Source organism: Dermacentor albipictus, chromosome 8 (assembly GCF_038994185.2).
Source record: "Dermacentor albipictus isolate Rhodes 1998 colony chromosome 8, USDA_Dalb.pri_finalv2, whole genome shotgun sequence".
NCBI classification, from domain to species: domain Eukaryota; kingdom Metazoa; phylum Arthropoda; class Arachnida; order Ixodida; family Ixodidae; genus Dermacentor; species Dermacentor albipictus.
In genome coordinates, this window is record NC_091828.1 from 99,054,114 (window position 1) to 99,078,006 (window position 23,893).

The following is a 23,893-nucleotide window of genomic DNA, read 5'->3' on the forward strand; positions in this document are numbered from 1 at the left end:
TTTCGTCACGATGCTCAGCGATAAGACAACAAATGTGTTCGTACCTTAGTTCAAAATTCTGCGTCACTTCTTTGTCATGTGCTACGCAGCTTCGCCGGTCATCCACCTTCACAGAGTGGAATGGCTCATGATTTTTCTTGCGATAGTAGTGTAAGGACAGCCCCGGCGCAGACGCCAGCTTGGAGCAAGCCTATAGGTGTCATCCCTTTTACTCCGATCAGCACTGTGGGAACAAGCAATGGCAACGCTTAGAGCCAAGGTTTTGTCCAGAGCAACTGCCTTCGATGTGCGGGCTCTGAGGAAGGCAAGTACAGCTTGGCGCCAGGCTGCGGCTTCCCTTTTACGTCCTGTGTTGATCGATTCGAGTACGTAGTGCCTGTGAGACCTTTGTCTTGTGGATAAGTGTGGACTTGTCTCTTGACACCTCTAGCCTAGGTTTCAGCGACAGGAATATTCCTGCTGTAAAGAACTTTCTGCGCAACACGACAAGGTGCTCATGTTTTAGTTTATTTTTTTTTGGCGGGTAACGTTCTTTAAAAAAACGGTCACAGGTTGTCGCTCGCGAAAACCAATGTAACGAAAACGTTTTATAGCATTAAGCCCTCATATCTTTGCAATCTTACTGCCCTCGTACCTTACCTATGTATCGCTGTGTAGAGGAGAGAAGCGATTGCGCAGTGTCGTGCACGTATCGCGATCTACCGCAGTTGTCGGACCACCTTCGTGCACCGACCGTTCCTATCTTTTATTCCCATCTCGTCGCCCATACGTTGGCCGCAAATCACGAGACCCCGATGCAGCCTTCGTATATGCTGCCACCCGGGTGTTCCCGGTGGAGGAAATCGTGCAGCCTCAGCAGGAAGCGTAACCGAGACCAGGTACCGTTGATCCACTCGGGGTCGCACCTCGTGGATCTGCGATCGTAGTTGACGTCGTACGCGGCCAGGCCCAATCTTATGTCGGCAGCTGCGGGAGCCCAGGCGTCGCAGATCTGCGCAAGGTATGTGCACGTGGTTCTCTCGAATCGCTTTTGTCCCTCAGACGTCACCGACAATGCTCCCAATTCTGAGTGCTCTGTACGCAGCTGGCTGCGTGCTCTTGTCACGTCTCTGTGAAGAGCAATTTTTAATCATGCACAGGCTTCTCCTTCCTTTGTGTTAATTGGATAGTTTGCTATTATTATTATTATTATTATTATTATTATTATTATTATTTTATTGGCGTCGCCGACACCACTGTTGCCTGGTTTCAATATGATTGAACCGGTTCAACGTCACAAATCAACACAGGAGCTGTCAGTGACACCCTCCATTTATAAAGCATTTTTCGGCTTTATAGCCCAAAAGTGCTAATTGGTGTTGACCTGGTCTAGCTTCTTAACAAACACTGAAATATCGGCGCATGACCTCTTACTTCAACTTGTACTTAGTGTTCGCGCTGGTTGCTCAAGTCTGTTTTGTCTGTCGTTTGTACACTCGAGATGTCTATCGCCACGAAAAGCTTTACCTAACGCGGGAAGTCGAATTTAGCGTTGGTACTCGCTTCATAGCCTAAGTAACCTATAACTACAACCTATAACTGCTTCTGAAGCCTGTCGCGTACGACATACTGCGGAGGCTTCGGAAACAAACGTTACCAGCGAGTGCTATCACCATGTACAACTTCTGTCTAATCTGATCAAACTGTTTAATCAGTGAGAAAGTAAATAGGTGTACAAGAAAAGAAAAGTCGAATACGTGGCAACTGAAATCTCGGAGGCAACAGCCGTCATTCACCGACTGTGTAAGAGATGGCGCTACAATGCAGGCTCTCTAAATGCAGCATATATTAGCCTGCACAGTAACTCTAAAGCCGCGGTAATCACAGAAGCATTAAGGTCAACTGTAACAAAGTTGCGGACCGTGTAAGAAGTCGCGTTTCAGATAGTGTAGTTTAGCCTCCGTGCCTAACTTTGGGTTCGAAGTACGAGTGGCTGCTTCAAGAAAAAAAAAAGCAACCGAATAAAACAATACCGAAACTGAATACCGAAACTGAATACCGAAACTGAATAGCGAAACTGAATAGCGAAACTGAATAGCGAAACTTAATACCGAAACTTAATACCGAAACTGAATTAAACTCCGCCATCACTGCTCGCCGGAAGTGACGCACGACCGAGAAGGTTGAGAACCAGCGCGGCTTCCCGCTACGACTTCGGAGCTTGGCTTGCGCTCGGTGCGCTGAAAAAAATTTCACGGAGAGGGCAGGGAGGGGGGCCCTCGCTGGGGTTCACGTAACATTCACTTGCCACCAGGTGCACAGGTCGTTCGCTTAGGCACTGTTTAAAGGTAGTTAGTAAAGAAATTTGACAATAACCACGCCCTGCAGCAGCGGCAAGATTTATTTAACAGGTTATCCTGCGCCACACATTCACAACAAATTTAGTGAAAGTGAAATTTAATTGCAGTGGACTTCAGGACGAGCAATTGGCTTCGCCGTCTAACACAAGTTCGTAAACATGCACATAGTGCAGCGACTGACCAGCAAAAACAAGTCCGTTCGGCGATACCGTGTGCAAAAAGGTACCTCAACTTCTTTAGACGTGAGCTTGTTATTTTTCTTTTTTGAGAAGAGTTTGGTTTTTGCTCCTCTTTACTAAGTTTTTCTATTTAATATAACTTGGGCATTTAGTATTACGTGACCATCGGGTAACGCAAAGCGAGATACAGGGGGCTTAGTTCGTGTTTGGTAGTCGTAAAGATAGATCTTCATTGAATTTCTCAAAGCTGGTAGTATTGGCAAATTTCGTTCCAAGTTGACCTGCTACGAAAACTCCACCTGGGCTAACCAGCCTAGAAATTCACATTCGATCAAGAACGCAAGGAAAACGTACAAAGGACTATTCTTAAGTCCTCGAACGAATGTGAATTTCCGCCCTGATCACTTAAGATGATTTCGCAATTCCATCTCACACTGTTCAGTACTCGATAGCCCACTGGCATGGATTCGTTAGTCTCAACAGCTGTCAGAAGGAGATTAACCCAAGGCTAATGAACTACTTCTAATTAGTTAAACCTTAAGTGCTACTTTTTTGTGCAAGTGATATCAACTTTCCCTTTGCGTCCACATCATGCACTAGAATCGCGCTGTCTGCCTCAGGCTAGATTTAAAATTACACGAGTTACATCGCCTGTGACTGTTGAGCTGACTACAGGCTGGTGTGTTAAATCCTGGATAAGCCATAACATCCAACTCTGTGGGAAAGTAAAAGTAAGCAACTGTCATTCTCAAACATCCAGATGTAGGGCGTGCCGTGACTGCCCCGTGAACCATACCACACAGCCGAAGAACATATAGGGCGAGAACGCGGAATAGCCCGCACACTTTTGACAAGACTAGTACATATCGGTGCCACTCTTCGACGATATGCAGCACATTCTAGATGGTCCACTATACACGGCGCCGTTATACTCACCTTCTCACGTAAGGACACTCGGTTCTCAAACGTGATGGCGAAACCGTCCGCATGGTCGTAAGTGATCGGGGACTGGAACGTGTCGTTGTAGTTTATGTTCCTACTGTACCCAGAATTCGGGTCGTAGCAGATCTAGATTTAAGAAAGAAAAGAAAGTATGTGGACAAGATAAGAAGTTACCCATAGACCTGAAATGATTAAAGTCAAACATTGTTCTACGCGCTCATTGCATAATTGTTACTCAACTCTATGGATGAGTCACGCGCTATTACACACCTGCACTTGTTTTGTCTGACTGAGTTCGACGAGACATTTAGTGAATGAGACAGGGAATGTTGACTTTGTGTAGGCGGTTCTAGCATCGCGTATCGCTGGAAGTTGTCGAGCTTATGAGGAACCAATGCAAGAAAACGAAAGGACGATAACGATAGATACTAAGAAAACCAATAGTAAGAATATGTATTGAAAAGAAAGCCCACGTCAACTTTTAAGATGGTAATGGCAACATGAGGGACTCGATCTGCTGCGGCAAGTCAATAAAAAAATAAGATGGCAGTTAGTTGAAGCAATATTAAACCCGCATTTTGAAGGGACATGTGATTCGGTCACAGTTGAGAAAAAAGAAACTTGGAGGACGCTTAAGCTTCGCCTTCAAGAGTGAAACGCGATAGCGTTATCGCACCCCGTTCGCACCGCCCACTCATTCGCTGGGCATGCTCTTGAGTCACACAAAGACGAAACGTGCGCCTGAGCAAGCGGAACGAACCAAAGAACACGGCGTCTCGGAGGGAGAAACGATCTACGCGAGCCAAACGTCGTGATCGGCACGGACAGTCGGGCCGTGACGCGCCATGAAGGTGGACGTGATCATGGGGCTGACGCCTCGATGGGATCGTCCTCTATCTCGCTTGGGAGCACCACGCAGACGCACGACTCCTCGCGAGCAGCACGGCACACATCGCAGGGGACCCTTTCCCACCAGACGCGCTACGGCGCAGCGATCGCGTCAGAGGCATCGGACTCTGCACCTAGGAATTGCGCTGTGAGCGGAAAGAGGAGCCTCGTCGGCCTAAACACGAGGGTTCAAGTGACGCACGCTGGAAGTTGGAAGGGGAGAGAGCGGGAAAACTTATTAAACGCAAGGGTATTGGGACATTCTCGCACCGGTCCCCGCACGGCCCCAATGCGCTCAAACGAGACGAAGGGGAGAAGCGGGCGAGTGAGGGGCCGCCTGTCGGGGCAGCGCCGTACATTGCAAGGAGCGGTCTTCGGTGTTTGCCGCAGGATGGCTCTGCGTGTGCGCCACGCGCAGTAGAAACGTAGCGGAAACGTACTTCGCTACGCGTTTAACTGCGACTTCTGTAATTTATGAATTGTCTTCCGCCATGTTTCGCTCACGGCGAACGCCGCCAACGCCGACTACACCGGTTTTTCTGTGACACGAGCTCCCTAACGCTGTCGCGTTAAAATTGCCGCCTAAGGCACCACTGAGGCCCCTTAAGTTGAACCACCCTCGCCAAGACAAAGGAGATCACGTAATTAATCCCCCACGAAACGTTCTTCATTTGCCGCACTCAATTATTGGGCCAGTGTCGACATCGCACGAGATTTACCATAGTTATACAACAGTTGGCGTCACATTCGATTTTTTTTTTCAGTTTGGTCGTTTTCTTCCTCGCAAAAGCTCTGTTCATGGCTACGAATTCATCATAACAGAAGCCTATAATATTTCGATCTAGTTCGTCCCAATATTTTCTGTTGGTATCATATTATTACAAAGGTGCTAGCTTGAATATTCAGTTTTCACAATATTTACAATACTCAGCAATTTCTGTAGAAAAAGATCCATGGCCAATTATTAAAATTCGCCCACAGATAAAGTTCGGTTTACATTTTTTTTCTCTCGAAACGTGCACCTTGTGGGATTCTCCTCCGTACTCTTGGGACAAAGGAACGACAGTTCAGTAGTGCAAACAATCACAAGGGCATTTATTGCACCTTTCATAGATCAATGCCTGCTAGCCGAGTTGCTATCCGCAAAATATGCCGATGGGCGCGCGACAAGTCTAGAAGTCCGACTCAACCGCCGTGGTTGCTCAGTGGCTATGGTATTAGGCTGCTGAGCACGAGGTCGCGGGATCGAATCCCGGCCACGGCGGCCGCATTTCGATGGGGGCGAAATGCGAAAACACCCGTGTACTTAGATTTAGGTGCACGTTAAAGAACCCCAGGAGGCCGAAATTTCCGGAGTCCCCCACTACGGCGTGCCTCATAATCAGAAAGCGGTTTTGGCACGTAAAACCCCATATATTGTTCTAGAAGTCCGACTCACCGTGACCGGATAGCGAGCGAATATGTTCGCCCCATGCTGGATCCCAACGCCTGGTCGTTCGCGTGTACGGTCACGCGAACGGTGGCGCGTTTAAAGGCGGCCACGCGGAAGGTCTCGCAGAAGCATGGATCGGCGCACGCGCGGCATGGCACGTCCGCACTGAACCAGAGAAGGAGCGGAGCGCCTTGTCTCTCCCGCACCCAAGTAACCCCGCGGCAGCTCTTTAGCAGCAGCGCAACACTCGCGCCATCTCTCGCACTGCGCTTGTACCACTCCGACCGCCGCGGGCGCCAGGCCACGCGGTGAAGCTGCCCTGCAGGAGACGAGCTATGCGGGAAAACTAGATCTCAGGGGAAGCGTGAGAGTCACGCATCCCCACAATGTTCGAATTGGGTGCAATGGCTGCAGGGGAAAACGATGTCGCCTTCCACGTGTAATTCAGATGGGAACTCCTCCCGAGGTTGTGCGACCAATTAATGCTTACTTTTCGTTCTGGATTGCGTCGATCGCGTTCAGGGTGGGCGTTGATTGCCTACGCTACGAGAGCTATCGCCGTAGAAGCAGATACACAATGCGCGCCTACCTCTTGAGCCGTGATGCGTTGTTCGTACGCGCCAGTTTCGCAGTCGCTGTAGAACGGCGGCTGTCCCTCGATGCCGTCTTTAAGCTTGTACCGACGCGCTTGCATGGTGACGGACAGCGACATGCTGGTGCGGACGTTGCGTCCCCACAGGCAGGCCGCAGCCAGCACGGCGTCGCGCTGTGCAACGAAAACACCGCGCGTGCTGATCAGAAAACTAATAAAGACTACAGAGAACTAAATCAAAACTTAAGTCTGCCAAGGAGTAAAGGCAGTTCTCTTCTTTTTTGAGAAAGAGAGAGGGAATATCTTAGTAGCTCTTATCAATGAGCAAATTAAGTTTCTTTTTTTTGAGGAGCTGAAATTATTCGTGGTTTCCTAACGCGGAACAACGAAAACTTCTTTAAGGTATTCGCAGCCCTAACGTACCCTCGAGCAGATTACAACTTATTTTTTCTCCCTTTCTGTAATAATATTCTCCCGCCCTCAGCACAGATGAAGAAAGATTTTTTCGTGAAATTGATTTCAACATCTCGATAAACGTGACAGTCAGGAACGGATTGGGTTCAGCGATGAAGTGGCAGTTTGTGTTACAGTTCTTTACCAGTAAGCACTTCGCCTCCATGACGAGACTGGGATGCTGGTATGCCACAAACAACGCAAGAGCGGAAGGCTGCTAGCGATATCCTACACCATATTCCGCGCGCTAGCTGTCTTCCACGCTACGAATTTTGGGAGCGCGGTATCGGTACTGTAGTCGGGCGTTTGTCAATGGGAGAGGGCGAAACCCTGCATTCTATACCATGCGAGCTCTCAACCATAACCTGTGGTTGGCTTTTCCCGCATGAAAATAAAGGAGGGCCGAGCGATATACCGAGAATATGTACAAATAAATCGCTGACGTCAATAACACCACAGCAGTCTTTGTTGGGGCGGAAAACCGAAACGTTTCTCTTGGCGTTTCTCGTTTCATTTTCAACTTCATTAATTCAATTAAATGTTGATGATGTTTACGGTTATACGTCTTTAAGCCGTATAACCGTAAAGTAGTGAAAAGAATATTTTACCGGTATTTCTAGAAAGATTGTGTGCTTTTCTGAGCTCTCGCTTTGAAACAGATGCTCAGAATTTAACACTCTATACAGATAAGGCTATGGTTTAGAAATCGCCGTTTACGGAATGCTGGAACGCCGGAAACGGAAGCATCAGCGGTCGTAGCGATATCTTGTGGCGTTTTATTTACCTACCATGCGTTACAACATCCCTAGGTAGTAACAAAGTAGCCCATTCTTATGGAAAGAAATAGGGGCGTCTTCAGCACCTTAGTCTGGCGACGGCATCTTTTGGCTGATCAATAAGGAAGCGAAATATTTAAATTATTGACGCAATTATTTAAAGAAAACATACCAATTGGTAACCATGCGTGAAATCAGAGCTTTCGCGAAAACTTGCAGCTGAATCGAAGTGGATGTCGTATAGGTGCACAAGTACGCATCACGCAGTTGCGGGAATGGGTGCTGTCTCGAAGAAACGCCACTTGCACAGACAGTATTTGCATGGCATCCGAGATCAGCAGCCAACCCCGGAGGTCATGTCGTGCGTGGTGTGGCTGAGCTCAGCGTCACAAGATGACACAACCAGTGCAACCGACCCTTTTTGTTCTTACCAACAGGCTTTTTTTTATTATTGGGTTTTACGTGCCAAAACCACTTTCTGATTACGAGGCACGCCGTAGTGGAGGACTCCGAAAATTTCGACCACCTGGGGTTCTTTAACGTGCACCTAAATCTAAGTACACGGGCGTTTTCGCATTTCGCCCCCATCGAAATGCGGCCGCCGTGGCCGGGATTCGATCCCGCGACCTCGTGCTCAGCAGCCTAACACCATAGCCACTGAGCAACCGCGGCGGGTACCAACAGGCTTCCCAGAAGAATTCGGATTAAGCCCTCTGGAGAAACGCAAGTTACAATAGTCTATAAATTTACAGAACCTTCCAGCTGGCATCAGTTTTGCTGTAAAGTTGGAATGTTCGACAAGTAAATGTTATTGTTCGGTGCAAAAAAAAAAAAAAAACATGGTGTGCTTTCGACACATGGCGCACTTTCCTTATATCTGAACACCTGAAGAACATGTGCCCGCAGTAAACTATGCGACAAAATACTTCCGTTTTCTTGGCTAACTTGACTTTCAAAAATACACGACCGGAAGTTTTCGGGGGTCATGAATGCACTGCTGCCACAGCGTGGACAAAAAGGGTCTTGTAATACGATGTGCAAACAAGCTAGACCCTTAAAAACAGACCACTAAACAAAATTGTGCAGCTCTCACGCAGTGGGGGAATCAACGTTACGCGAAGTGTGCTTTGGGGTTCCGCAAAGCGTTAGCAAGCGGAGCTTTATTTTTGTGTCAATTGAGTAAGCGTGTGTGCGTGCGTGTGGGTGGGTGGCGAGCGTACGTCTGTGTGAGGACAGCAGCACGGCGACGACTGCGATGAAGGCGATCGGACGGCGACAACGGCGCGATTTCAACGCCGGCCGTTCGACAGCGAGCTTACGGCAAGGCGATTGTCGGATCCTGCGAAGGTTGGGGACGAGTCGTAAGCGAGACAAACACGGCCTGTGACGTTGACGCGCGACTACGCCTTAAGGCCAGAATACATGGAGCGAATATGCGACGAATAGTCGGCTTTCGACGCCCGGCGGCGCACGCGCGACGCGCGGCGGCGGAGAAATCGTCGTTCGCCGCCGATCTAGCTGGCGCAGAAAAGTTCGTCGGGCGTCGACGATACCGGAAGCGGCAAACGAGCGGCGCCCCAAAGCGAGCCAATCAGGCCTCACTATCCGCCCCGACTTCCGACTAGGCTTCCCGCCCAGTGTTGCCACAACGCATAGCATCGCCGCTTTCTTTACACTACATCGGCACATGAATGCCTCAAACACATAAAAAATACTAGAAATCATTTCTAAACAAAATTTTACGCGTTTTAGAGTGTTCTGCAATTCAAAAGCAATAATAGTTGTCGTTAAAGTTTCCTTTTGTGTCATGTGTTTCACTACAGCGCATTTGCCTCGTCTAGCCACACTGATAACAACGCCGCGAATCGCCGGCGGCGGCCGCCGTGTCTTCGCTCCATGTAGCGCAGCCCGACGAACATACGGCGTCACGCCGCGGCAGATCTTCTGCCACCCGAACTTCGTCGTGAAAGTTCGCTCCATGTATTCTGGCCTTTACATAGTCGTACGCACCTAAGGACTATGTCACGTGGTGTACGTTGAAACGACGACGGGCATTGTATTCCGGCGAAGAGCGCGATTAAAGCCCAAACCCCATGAGCGCGATTTTGTGCGCGACAGCGACGAGCGACGGCTTCGCGCGACGGATCGGGCCGTCGCTTGGACAGATCGCTCGGTTTTGTCGCGCGATCGCTCGGTTCTGCAAATCTAGAATTCGTCGCTCGTTGCCCGAGAGTGCTATGAGCGACTAGCCAATAGTAAGCTGCCGGAACGGGATGTACATCAGTGACGTACTACCGGTTTGCGCATGTGCGCGCTTCTCAGTATACAAACGGAACGAGCAAACTACCAAATTTTGATATGTAAACAAAATAAACCTATTGCAAGACCTTCAGAAATACTTTATGTTGCTTTGTACGGCCAGACAAATCAACTTAAATAATTATAGCAAGTGCCACGCCAGGTTTGGCGCTAACTCGATCCCCTAATACCGGCAACACTGGAGAGCCGTCACGCGAAGCGGTCGCTCGCTTGGAGTTTGACTTCTTGGCGACGAGCGAACGCGACAGCCATCTCCATCGCATCGCTTGTCGCTGTCGCGCAAGAAATCGCTTGCATGGAGTTTATACTTAACTGGAGCTGTCATGAAGTTGGCATCGATTCGCACAGTTTCTGCGTAGCGTGCTACGAGGAAAGTACCGAGGGAAGTGTGCCGGTCCCAGAGGTAGTGCACTCTGACACAGCGCCTCAGAACGCGAGCTCCCGCAAGGAAAGATGACGAGGAAGTGATACGGGGCAGGGGCAGCTGTGCTAGACGATTTCACTGTCGGTGACGTATCTTCCTTTTTTTTTATAAACTAAAGCAAGGCAAGGCAGGAACCTACCCAGCCATAGCTACCTAACTGTAACAAAGTGGCAAGAATGAGGCAAATAACGCTTCGCAATAGAAGGTCCTGGAGGGCTTGTACTCACAGCGAGTTTTCACTGTGAAGCTGAGATGCGAAAACAGCGCGTGCCCTGTTGCTTGATGCGCGGCTTACCATGCTGTGACCGTATCGGATGTCGGGATTCTGAGCGCGTGGGTCGACAAAGTTCACAGGCGGCATGATGATGCAATCGGACCTGGTGCTATCGCTGTAAGACAGGTGCCCCAAGACAACAACACCAGTCGGGGTGAAGATCCTCCTGCGAAGCGGAAGAGAGGAAGGGGGGGGGATGTTGCGGATATGTATATGGATAGACAGCCTATATGTGCTATTGTATCCTATCAGTAGACTGCTCGCAAAACGCTGCGCCTTTTCACAAAACTTTTTTTCTGTAGATTTGTCAAGCTTATAGGATGTGTATAAGGGAAGTCGCTGACAGCATTATATTGGGTGGGCTGTTGCGATTCCTAAATTTATTAGTTGAATTCTAGCGTGAACTCAGTAGACACATTCGTAAAAAAATATGGAAGACAAAGAGAGATAGCGGCAGGCCAGATGCTTCTTACGGTCAGTATACTAATAAGCCTTCTGAACAAATCTGCACAGATATATTCAATAGAATAGTAGAGTACCAGATCTCTGTCGTTTCTATAAAATGTCTAAACAACTTGGAAAGGCTACGTGCGTGATACATCTAGTAGAGACAGCGCTCGTTGTCGCAATACATTTCTTAGTTTATGACTCGAAAATTGAGCTTTAGAAGGGACGCTCACTTTTTGTTTAGGACAATGACACAACAAACAAGCACAAATACACACAACAAACTTGTACGGGATACACGTTGAAAACTCTGTTGCGTTGTATGAGCGCATGCATTAAGCGGCGTCGAATACACATGTACGCGACCTCGTTTCTTGGCCTTTACCGCGGACTAGAGGCTTGTAAAGAAATTTCGAGCATCATTTGGTCCTGCCTTTTTCTTCTTTCGCGAATTCTTTTGTAAGGTTTTAATGGTATAAGAAAACCATCCAGTATATGTAGAAACTTCTGCTTCCTTATACTTTATTTGAAATGCATGCAGGTAAACTTGCGTCAACTGCGACGTACGATACGTTCGTCTAAGTTTATAGCACACGAGGCAGAAGAAGCCTCATAACTCACACAATCGCATAGGACGCGCTGGAGTTGTGCAGCCGGAAAGTGCGCCTCCACTTTACGGGGATCTTATGTTGAGTTCGATAGGAAGCCAAGCGCAGTGAGTGACAACATTCAAGTGCTCGAAAACTCTTGTCATTACGCTTCCGGCCCGCGTATCCATAGTCGCGTACAAGATGGCAGCCACCCTCACTTGATATAATCCGAAACTGCGGCGCAGACTGGCTCGTGCCTCGGGTAGATTCCCAAAAACGTGCGGGGCCTCTGGACATTCTTTGACATTGCGTATTCTTGCATCTCCTGAGGTGAAACGAAGCAAAAAAAAACCAAAACGAATGAAAGTTTAGCACATCTGCGCAACACTCCAGGTAAGCATTCAACGAGCAGATCGTCATGCGAGAGCAAGTTCCTGAATACCTTGAAATATTTCCAAATAGAAACGCCGGTATCAAAGAAATATTTGTGAACTAACCGATGCTCTGAACACTAATGAACGTGCATAGAAAGTCGTAAGAAACTAATCTAAGCCAACACAAAAAAGAGAGATGAAACGAGAGCTCGGGGTATTTTCCAAGAAATAAATAGCGTGGCTCGAAGATGTTTTCTGCCTCAGTTTTGGCTCTTTTATATGGCAGCCTGTATTTTGCAACGTTTTTGTATTGAGCAGTATTATCTGTTATGTATCGTTGTTGGTTTCATCGTAGGCTACTTATAGTTTACCGGTAAGTATGTATGTACTTTGTGTGTGCGTTTTTAATTTGCGTTATGCTTGAAGCAGGAACTGCTCTAACGAACGCGTTCCCTGCGGGGCTTGTTTATTTCCATACAGCTTCTGGCTACGTGTCTGAATATAGCGATGCATGTTTTATATATTGTACTAGAAAGCAACATACAGTCAAAAGCTTTATGACAGTAAACATGGGAGCGCGGGCGGCACTGTAGAGGCACGGCGCTCTAGCGCGAAAGAGGGAAAGGCAGGAAGAAAGGGTGAAAACGTGAGAAAAGAAATGCTAGAGAAACAAAAAAATTGGGTAGAAAAAACAAACGTCAGGATAGGAAAAAGTATGTCGATAAATAGATGAAATATAGACAAAGGTGACAAAAGCACAACGAGAAATCCAGACAGACGGACAGACGGACAGACAGACAGACAGACCAACGGACGGATGGACGGACGAACGGACGGACAGACAGAAAACAAAAATAAATGAAAAGCTTTCCTCCTAAGCGCTCACCTTGAGGGTAGTCAGCGCTAAGATGATATCGGCGGTCGGCCTCGCTTCGACCTGGAGCTCGTCGACAGAGAGGAAGCCCCAGTCGTAGACGCTGTATGTCCAGTAGCTCTCGTAATCCGCCTTACCCTTGGGTGTGCGGAAGGCATAACTGAAGTTCTGAGCATCGCTGCGATAGAAGGGGATGTTTTTCCTTAAATTTTCATTATTACACTCATCGCGTAGTTAGAAGCACGTAGTTATTACTGCAAGCACCTAGAAAAGTGTGTCCGCAGATCTCGCTACAACGCACAGGATCGAATTCCGCGAGAATGTTTGCAGGTGCAATCGGCAACCACGGCTGTACGTGACGTACAGCGTATGCCACTGTTGAGCAAAAAGTATTATGGTGCCGATTATCGCCAAGATAAGCTACAGAAACCTGCTGAAATTCGTTTTCTTTATGAATAGCGCATAATGTATCAGAACAGCGAGCTTTTACCCCTTGGGTTCGAAGAAATGCTGCAGTTATGTCGGCTTTATTACCGGTTGACTGCCGTAACTCTGTGGCATTCTGATCGAGAATTGACACATAGGCACCGCTGACAAAAAAGCCACCGTCCTTGGCTCCCCCTCGCACTCTTTCAGTCGTACCTACAGCGTACGACGCATGGCCACGGTGTTATCGCATTTCAACTTTATACCGAACATCACGGGCGACGGCGACGGCAGAAATGCGCCTAGAGTGTCCATGCAATTGGCTATAGCAATAATGGTGCGGAATTCGCTCATTGGCAAATGACCGTGCTTCTGTGATAAATATGAGAGACAAAACCGAGTTTCTTTTTTCGAAGTGCTCACACGTCACTGTCGAACTTGACACGCGAGTGTAACGCACCCTACATATTGAATGCTGCGTTTAATGCTGAGTGACAGGTATACGTGACACGCCCAGCTCCAGCGCTGCTACGGAGGAGCAATATCGCGACGCATGAAGTTTAAGGAAAGTTTGGAGGCAGAAGTTAGCCGTCTCGTCAGGAATAAACCACAATACCGTGTCGTGTACGGTGATGCTAGGATAAAGAGCTTTGATTTTGCTTTAGCCAAAGCCGCCCTGCCCCCGCCGCCCAAACTTCGTAAAAGAACAACGCCCTCAACAAAGAAAAGAAAGAGACATTTCGGTGAGAAGTATCTCTACACACCATCATTTTCCCCTTCTCCACGATCCGTGGCACCCCTATTGGCCAACTGGCGTCACGTGGGAAGGGCGCGCCGTCTTCGCTTGTTCACTCTCTCGCTGCGTCGCCATTTTCGCGGCGAAATCGTGAACAGGCCGGTGTGACGCCCCTGTGCTTCGTTAGTGTTGTGCACGGCACGGGTTGCGCGCCTCGTGGCTTTAATATTTCATGACGACAACAACCGTGGTCGTTCTTGCAGCGGTGTAAATGTGCTCGTGCTGTTCCTACAGTCGTCGCGACCTGCACTCTGCCTTCACGTGCCAGAACCGATTCGGCGGAAACAGGAAGCTCTTCGCGATACCGCCCGGCAACGTGATACTCCGAGAACGAATACCTCGGATACACCAAACTGACCGGAAAAAAACTTCAAGCTCTGACACACGTCGCGAGTGTGCGAAGTAATCGTGCGAATACTATGAAGTAACAGTATATCTGTCGGTTGGAATTTTTAGCTGTGCGCTATTACCTTTCGGTTGTCATGCCGTTGTACGTTTAGCATGTTCCTTACAACGATACCATAGCCTCACTGTGGCAGATGTTTCCCTGCTCTGCGCGTTCACGGGAAGAAAGCGTGTGAGCATGTTACAGCATACGCCGAAGAAGGCGACGAGAAGCTGCGCAGTTAAGGGACATTTCAGTGAAAACATCGTACCACCGGTGCTGCCATGTATGTGCACGTACACCATGTGTATAGTGCGAGCTGCTCACCTGAGGGACACGGACATGCCGTATCGTGTTCGTTGGCCAGCTTGTCCCTGTTTGACGAAGCTATGCACGGCGGAACTCTGTTGCGGTACCGCGAAATCGTTGTTTTCGGGAGACACTCCCAGCGAATCGAAAAACACGAAGTCGCAGAGGCCGTCGTCCGGGAAGTGCAAGGGTACTGGACCATCCACCACGGTGCACACCGTCAATGATCGGCCGTCAACTGTAACAGCTGACGTTGATGACACATCAGGTGAATCCGCTCTGCGGAAATCAGGAAAGCCGATGCATGTTTTACAAAAGCGAAAAAGGGAATGGGCCCAGATCATAGGAGGACAGTGGCCGAAGTGAAGCGATAGCTTTCCGGCAAAGCTGCTCATGCTCCATCGGTGCCTGGTTACTCCATCGCTACTGTTGAAATCAATTTACGCATTAGATGCTTGTGCTACGAAAACTTATATAACATCCCGATTTCGCAAAAATAATTCTTCGTTGTAAATAAACAGAACCAGTAGTATGTTACATTTCATATTTCTGTCATCGGCGATGCTGAAATTTAATACGCAATCATCCAACGGAGGTCTCTCTCAAATCGCCATTGAGTCTCGTGAGGCAAGGTTCCGTTCCCGATCACTTAATCATAGCTCGGCTACATTCTTGACTATATTATGTTTTCTGCGCGCTTGTCTGCCTAGATCATGGCCACTTCAAGGAATCTTGCGAGTTTTTTTTTCATTTTTTTTGGTACGTGAAAACCCTCGTGCGATGACACTGGGGGCAGAGAAGATGTGCCTACCGGTTGTGGTCGACGGTGTCTTCGCTGTGTAGATGACCTCAGTGACGACGTCTAGTTGACCACTGCCACCACTGCCGCCTCTGCCGCCACTTAGCACTTCGTCGTCGTAGCCGTTTCCACCACCCGTTGCTGCAATAACGACCGCAAGAGAACGAATCCAACGTCCAAGTTCGATTTGATTTGATTTATTGATTTCCATTTACACCACACATGTAAAGAGGAGTTGTAAATGGAGGTGGGTGAGGGAAAAAAGCCGCACAGACACGGCTTGAGGTAACCTCATCCCCTTAGGTACAATATGGCTGCATGGGGTAACACATCAAGTGCCATATAAATTGCATTTATCTAGTGGCCATAAAACATTGCAGTTATACAATATATGAAAGAACAGTGAAATATTTCCACAATAACAATGCAAAACACACTGCGGCATTGAAATAAATAAATGATATACACTTGGTAACATAGACAAAAAAGAGGAACATAGCACACATTATTGATCATTAACAAACGTGCTCTAAAGAGGTGAAAGCAATAGAGTTTTAAATTCTGACAGTGATAAATCCTGTAAATTGAAGCCTGCTCTGTCGTATAAATTCAGTAATCTTGGAAGGTTGTTACACAACATTTGACAACCGTAGTTAGTTCTAGAGCGCGGAACCTTCCAGACTTCAGGTGTACAAGTTGAATAACGGTATGAATTGACGGATAGATTTGCAAGTTCTACAAGTATTGTTACGTTTGGTATTACAGTAATACTCGCGTAATAGGCTGCAGTTATAGATGTTATGGGCTGTCGCAATGTTGTATTTCTTGAACAGGTTTTCAGTATTGGCGGCAAGCGGTACATTTAGCGATGACACGTATTATTTTCTTCTGCATACGAAATCATTTACTCAAGGTACATTCAGTTGTGGTGCCCCATACAAGATGCCCATAATGTATGTGAGACACGAATAAGGCATTATAAATTAATAATTTTACAGAGACGGGTAAGGTATATCTGTAGCGATTCAAAACACCTGTTATGCGGCTAAGTTTTTGGAGTACAAAGCTTACATGGTCGTCCCATTGCATGGTACTCGTGAAGTGTACCCCTAACACCTTAGCAGAAAGAGTGAGTTCTATATTTGTGGATCTATACGCTAATGTTAGATCTGGAGGAAGAAGACTCATGCCTTTGGTATGAAAAATTACGGACTTTGTTTTCGCCGTATTTACTCTTAGACAGTTCTCAGTGGACCAATAGGATAGGCTGCGCAAGAAGTCATTTGCCATAATAATTAAATTGGTACAAAAACCGGACGAGATGAAAACACTTGGGTCATCTGCGTAAATTATAAATTTCGCTTTTTCGTAGATGGGAGTAATATCGTTAGCATATAAGTTAAACAGCAACGGGCCCAAAATGCTACCTTGTGGGACGCCACAAAGTATTTCTTTGGTTACCGATGTATTGTGCCCTACAGAAACAAACTGGCCTCTGTTATTAAGATAAGATTTTAATAATTGAAGTGGAATGCCTCTAATCCCATATTTCTCTAGATTGTAGAATAAAATGTTGTGAATAATATGATCAAACGCCTGTGTAAAGTCGACAAATATGCCTATTGTTAATAGCTTATGTTCGAAGTTCTGCAATATAAGTTCCTTTTGATCGAGAAGAGCTAATTCAGTCGACCTGTTTTTAGGGAAACCGTATTGAGCATTTGAAATTATCTTGTACTTTTCACAGAACGAAGACAACTGACTTAGAATAATTTTTTCAAGACCTTTTGAAAAAACAGGGAGGATCGAGATCGGGCGATAATTTTTTATATCTAATTTATTACCCTTTTTAAATATTACTACCTATGCAACCTTCATATTTTCTGGAAATACGCCTGTGGAAATGCACAAATTATAAGTATGTGTCAAAGTAGGGGCTATATTATATATAACAAATTTCATAGGTAGCATCGGAAGACCATCGGCATCGCAGCTGCGAGATGTCTTGAGTCCTAGGTACACAGAACATACATCCGAAGGCATGAGTGGCTGAAAAAATATTGTGTTTGCGTTTGGAGTAATGTGCACATAGTGCGGCATGGGATGATTGAGGTCAACGTCTCTGTGTACAAAATAATCATTGAAAGCGTTTGCCAAATCCTCCTTTACCAACAATCTTTACCAACAATAACGACCGCGAGAGAACGAATCCAACGTTCAAGTTCGCATTCACCAAAGGAACCTTAATGACCACTCGAAACCACCCTAATAAAAAGTGATCAAGAGAAACGCTCATTAAATGAAGCTTTGATAGATGTTCACCGCTCTGAAAACCTCGAAGCGTTCTTCTTTCTTCTCCTTCGTTTTTTTTTACTGCCAGGAACCACTCGATCTAAGAAACGTTTGTACTAATACACGCTCACTTTTTTTTTTGCCTTTCGGCAATGTTGTCTTAACTATTCAGAGCCGTCAGTTGGAGGCAACAAACCATCGAATCTCTGAAGGTTTAAATACACTAAGTTGAAATAGTACGGATCGCGGTGTTATTTTACTGTGAATTTGTCATTTCTTTCAGCTCGATGGCTTTCCGGCAAAGCTGCTCAGATACGGTGCTGCTCCATCAATGCCTGGTTACTCTTTCGCTACTCTTGAAATCAATTTACGCGTTAGATGCTTGTGCTACGAAAACTTATATAACATCCCGATTTTGCAAAAATTGTTCGTTGTAAGTAAACAAAACCAGTAGTATGTTACATTTCATATTTCTGTCATCAGCGATGCTGAAATTTAATACGCAATCATCCAACGGACGTCTCTCTCAAATCGCCGTTGAGTCTCGTGAGGTAAGGTTCCGTTCCCGAACACTTAATCATAGCTCGGCTACATTCTTGACTATATTATGTTTTCTGCGCGCTTGTCTGCCTAGATCATGGCCACTTCAAGGAATCTTGCGAGTTTTTTAAAATTCTTTTGGTACGTGAAAACCCTCGCGCGATGACACTGGGGGCAGAGAAGATGCGCTTACCGGTTGCGGTCGACGGTGTGTTCGCTCTGTAGACGACCTGAGTGACGACGTCTCCTTGACCACTGCGGCCGCTGCCGCCACTTAGCACCTCGTCGTCGTAGTCGGTTCCATCACCCGTTACTGCAATAACGACCGCGAGAGAACGAATCCAACGTTCAAGTTCACATTCACCAAATGAACCTTAATGACCACTCGAAACCGCCCTTAGCAAAAGTGATCAAGAGAAACGCTCAATAAATGATTCTTTGATAGATGTTCACCGTTCTCAAAAACTCGACGCGTTCTTCTTTTGTCTCCTTCGGTTTTTTTCTACCAGGATACGACTTCGTCGAAGAAACATTTGTAGTAATACAGGCTAAGTTTTTTGTTGCCTTTCAGCAATGTTGTCTTAACTATTGAGAGCCGTCTGTTAAAGGCAACAAACCACTGAATCTCGGAAGGCATAAATACATTAAGCTGAAGCGGCCCGGATCGCGGTGTTATTTTACTGTGCATTTCTCCCTCCTTTGAGCTGCGATTCCAGCAGAGTCATCTCAATAGTCATCGTACAGGAAGTCTCGACATTTCGCCAGCTGCCCCGTAAACAGCTATCGCTGTAACATCTGTCTCCGTGAAACGATTTCCGCGATCTTCCCGCAGGTAGCGCATGCTCACGCACCCAATATGTTGCTACACTATGACTGGGCACCGCGTCAATTTCCGAGCGTGGAACAACGGAGACATTCGCAATAGCGAACGAGGAGCCTTGCAAGCACTTCGCGGGACCCAAACGCCCACATGATCTGAAGAATCTAGGCTTACCATACGGGAACACCAGCGCGAAGAGAACGTAACTGGACCTTGTGCCATCTGGTGTTTGTATCGTTTATGTCCAAGCCGAGGCAATCCATTGGAACCTAATGCATCGCTTTCATAGCAGCTTGCCAAACAATGTTGGAAATTGGCTTAGGGACTTGCCCCAAAATTGTGGCTCAATGGAATTGCGTGGAAGCGAAGGACTACAATGCTATTCATTCACGATCCGTGATAGCATGAGTGCAGCTATAAATAAATAGGTAAATAGAGAAATAAGTGATGCTGCACCGAAGGCAACAGACGGCGCTATCCGTGCAAGTCATTTTAATCTCCTACGGCAAGTTATCCCTAGGGTTTTTACTGGTTTGTGAAGAATCTTGTCTGAAGCTGTTTGTGTGTCATATGAGCCTTCGAGATGTGCCATCAGTTGGAATTTTATTTGCGATAAAAATAAATATGTAATGATAGCACTCGCTCATGTAATGTTATCCGAAGCATCTTTGGCTCCTTCACCAATTATTTATGTGCATAAGCACGTGTGCCAGGGGTACCACGTGCAAGAATATTATTTCAGTCGCACTTTTATGAGAAGAGTCCACTCTCGTAGAGCGTGGATCCTTTTAAAATACGGACGATATACAGTGCATACAATGTCTTTACATAAGCAAATACGACGATTTTGTTTGCGTATGATATCCTAAATCTGTTTAATAATTAGCGTAGCACCGAGTAATTAAAATGTCGTCTTATATAGTTCTTGTGAGCCTAGCGCAAAATGTGTTTGCTGTCAACTTTTTTTTGTGTGGCTGAATAAATTCTTACAATAGCTGACATGGTTTCACGAATATTCAACACGACAGCAACGCAAGGATTTGTGGTGTGCGTTTATTCAACATGTCTACTTTAACTGTCAAACCTACCCATGGTTTCAAGGCCGTTGAAGACAAAACAATTCATTAGGCCCAATGCGGCGTTTTCATGCCAAGGCGCCTATTGAGGCTTGTGAAAGCCAGGATTGCCGCGAAAGATCTTGGAAATTGGGTGGGCCAGCTCCATTCGTACTTTCCGACTCAAGTACGTCGAGGGAAGGTGGAAGATTTATTCACAATTATTCGGCGATGAGCGACAACCAGAGCGTAGCAACATCGTGTATTCCCACTGAAGAGGGAGCCACGGATGCCGACATGTTTCACGGCGCTGCTTCTTGGCTTACGTAAACAATAAGTACGTACGCTGAACTCGGCAAATGTTCTGTTACACGCTCGTTAGAGAGATATCACTTTATCCGGACTATTGCTTTATTTAAACATTTCTGGTTTTCATACCAGGGGCATGCACTTCGTGTCGGATTACTCGACGTGCATTGGCAGTGGACTGCGCTTAATTGAGAGTTTTCCAAAAGCATTCCCAACCCAGCGTAAGTGCATTACGTATGTAAAGAAATAGTTTCGGCCTCACTGCGCATGTTCCCTACGCGTTATTGATTTCTGCGAAGTACGCACGCTGTGCTAACATACGTTGTTTGACGAGTTTAACCAAATTGGCTTAAGTTATGCTTGACAACATAGAACTAGTGTTGTCGAACACGGAGGACACCCATGGCTCCCACTACAGCTTGAATTCCCGTGATGGTTGCGCTTTCGTTACAGTTTCTCATTAGTAAAAGTTCAAATGAGCTTTCGCTTCCTCTAACTCACCTTAAAAGTTAGGTTCGAGTGCATAGCGCGTCCTATTTCCGAGATCATTTGACCATTCCGACATCCGTAGGATTAATGATATGCGCCGACAAGAAAGGGCTAATGAATTGTCTTGCCTTGTATATGTCTAGCACGAGACACCAGTTGGCGACCCGCATTTTAGGGCCTTCCTTATAATTTCGCTCCTGTACCTTAAACTGTCTTGAAGGGACGCGAAGCCCTAACGTATAGCAAAGGCGCTACCGTTTATCGTACCAGGCGACAAACGCTAATCTGAAACTGTCTAAATACGAAGTGCGAAGCTGCAAAACACGCACAAGAGTGCACGGGGCAGCACACGCGGTAATTCTTCGCATTGTTTCGTTCCCCACTCGGAGAAGCAAAAACCGCTGTGATGGCTACACCAAAACTTGCAAGATATTTTTTAGTCATGAAGTGCCCCCGAGATTCATCGCTCACGGCCAACGCCACCGACGCCGACGACACCGGCTTTTCTACGACACGAGCTCTTTAACGCTGTCGCGTTAAAACGGGACGGCAGCTCCTTGAACCTATCTTTCACGTGACGAGCCCCGACAGACAAGGAAGCTGCGCTTGCGGGAGTAATCAGAAGTTTCACTGATATCTTAACTGCCGAGCGCGATGCGTTTCCAACATGCGTCTTGCGAACTACCACACTCTCGGGAGTTCGCAAGACCTCCTCCCTCTGCCCTCTGCCCTCTGCCCTACTTTGGCTTCCTGAGAACCCATGCGAGTTCAACAATACACCACTTATGACGATGTAGTACATTTCGCGTCCCGATGACTTTATGGCGAGCGTTTACTGTACGTGTTGGTACGACACAGTTGCTGATGTCACAAAAGAGCAGCGAATCACGTGACACAAGATAACACGAACCCACACCGCGCAGCTCGGCGTGTGTGCCTCTCTTCTTTTGCCTTAGTGCACGTTAGTTTAGCATATGTGGTCCAGGGAAAGGAGGCAAGCCCGACGCATGCGCGTTGAGGTCGACGCGCTACTTCTGCACGCAAGAAAAACATTTGTGTTTGCTTGCCTATAAGCGCTACTTTTAAAAAAGGAAAGCCTACCAATCGGCAGTGTTGCTGCTTACGTTCACTGCTGAAGATCACCAACGAGAAGATGGCGGCTATCAGCGTGCACACGATGAGGGCACCAATGACTGCAATCAGGCACCACTTGCGGGTGTTCTGCTTGGAGCTGGAGGAACACGAATTGAACGGGGTGTGTTCTGAAGGCCTCTCGTTATACCACGCGAGAGAAACGTATAAGATAAACAACCAAGAGCTTGCAGCAAAAAGTGTGTCGCAACAGAAGTGAATGCAGGTTTACTTACTCCGCATCTGCGCAGCGAAGAGGAAAAAGGAAACGCCATTAGTGATGCGGTTTGTGCGAGCTACATTGTACGCTCGATTCCGTTTCTCGGCAAGCAATCAACGCAAGTAGAAACGGTCGACAAGGCATTCACGGCTTGTATGTTGTCGAGCATTCTGTCGATCTACTTCAGTCCTGCGAAGACGGGCTGCCATTTTCACGAAGCTTGACGCTTCTTAGGAGCCTTGTTTAGGCGCGTATCGAGTGCGCGTAATCGAAGACGACTGTAGCGACTATGCGGCCCAAGGGACGCCAGGTTTTCCTACTTCGCTCCAATGTGGCTACATTTGAGATCTCCTAGATAAAATGCCTTTTTGACTTCAGTAACAGATTACTTATTGGCACGCTTCTGGTATCAGCAACGAGTACCTTCTGTTATGAGTGGGGGTCCGAAGATGCTGTACATTCTTTCCGGTCCGCGGAAAAGTAAGGGATCGTGGGGCTGGGCCCGGATATCCAGAGCGCTTTACGCACACGTTTATTTCACATATTTAGAAGTTTCAAAGAAGTACAGAAAAATAAGTTCCCGAGGTAGTTGCAGCAGCCGATGACTCCAGCCAGCCGTCGCTCTTTTTATGCCCTGCGTGGTGATTGTTCAGTCGCCTCCCCCAATCCGGCGTCGGGAGACCGATCACTTCAAGGTACTCCGAACGGAGCTTTGTCGGAAACATACGCACATCACCATGGGCACAAACAAGAGATGGGGGATAGCACACTGACCCCGTCTCCGGCGTGGACGCGCCAATTCGGGTGGCTGAGAGGTGAAGAACCGTCGCCTCGCTAATTGCCCAAACTTCTCCTGACAGGGGCATCATCCCATCTGAGAACAATTTTGACGAGGCCAATGGCCCAGCCCGTTCCCCATAATCGCGCTGTCCAAGACTGGAGGTTGTCGCGGGGTGAACGGCCGATTACAACACTTCCTATTACAAGTAATTCCTATTACTTCCTATTACAAGTTTGAGTGGACCTGAGCGATTCTTCGTGACTGTGTGCGGTCGTGTGAGCTAGCGGCCGTCAGGGCGAACTTTTTGCCGGTGAGCGTGTGTGGAAGCGAGTGGGGACGCAAGTGTGGTTGTAAACTAATTAGTCAGTGCCCGCTTACAAATTGCAGAGAGATGTATGCCGAAGTCACACCAGCGTTAGCCGGCACGGATATAAAATATTCCTGCTCTGTAGTGAATGGCGGCAGCTTGTCTGATTAGCTACTTGGCTATGTCTCCTTTCATCTCTATTCTGTGCGGACTAGTCCTTTTTTCTTGGTCATTATCAGAGAATATGTAGACTAGTCTTTTAGCTTTGCGTATATGAAAACCCTACCGCTTCCCTTTCTTGTGTTTCCCACTGTTGATATCCTGCTCATTC

General features: G+C 47.2%; 1 protein-coding gene across 1 annotated transcript; it reads right to left on the reverse strand.

Annotated features, from left to right (window-relative positions):
• Positions 1–22,934, reverse strand: LOC139049292 (uncharacterized). The gene is made up of 12 exons (XM_070524670.1): positions 22,898–22,934; positions 22,491–22,497; positions 22,248–22,354; positions 18,644–18,763; positions 15,631–15,759; positions 14,838–15,066; positions 12,916–13,081; positions 11,874–11,980; positions 10,640–10,784; positions 6,370–6,546; positions 3,455–3,586; positions 1–991 (listed from the first exon to the last, which is right to left on the reverse strand). The coding sequence occupies exons 1-12, from the start codon at positions 22,932–22,934 to the stop codon at positions 782–784; spliced, it is 1,566 nt and encodes a 521-aa protein (XP_070380771.1). The 3' UTR covers positions 1–781.
• Between the last annotated feature and the right edge of the window lie 959 nt (positions 22,935–23,893).

Excerpts from the sequence above, each read along its gene's own strand:
- LOC139049292 (XM_070524670.1), bottom strand. The coding sequence starts at position 22,934 with ATGTACAGCATCTTCGGACCCCCACTCATAACAGAAG. Across the intron at positions 13,082-14,837 it reads GGCATGTCCGTGTCCCTCAG|CGATGCTCAGAACTTCAGTT; the intron begins GTGAGCAGCTCG and ends CTTCTATCGCAG. Across the intron at positions 992-3,454 it reads GAGTGTCCTTACGTGAGAAG|ATCTGCGACGCCTGGGCTCC; the intron begins GTGAGTATAACG and ends TACCTTGCGCAG.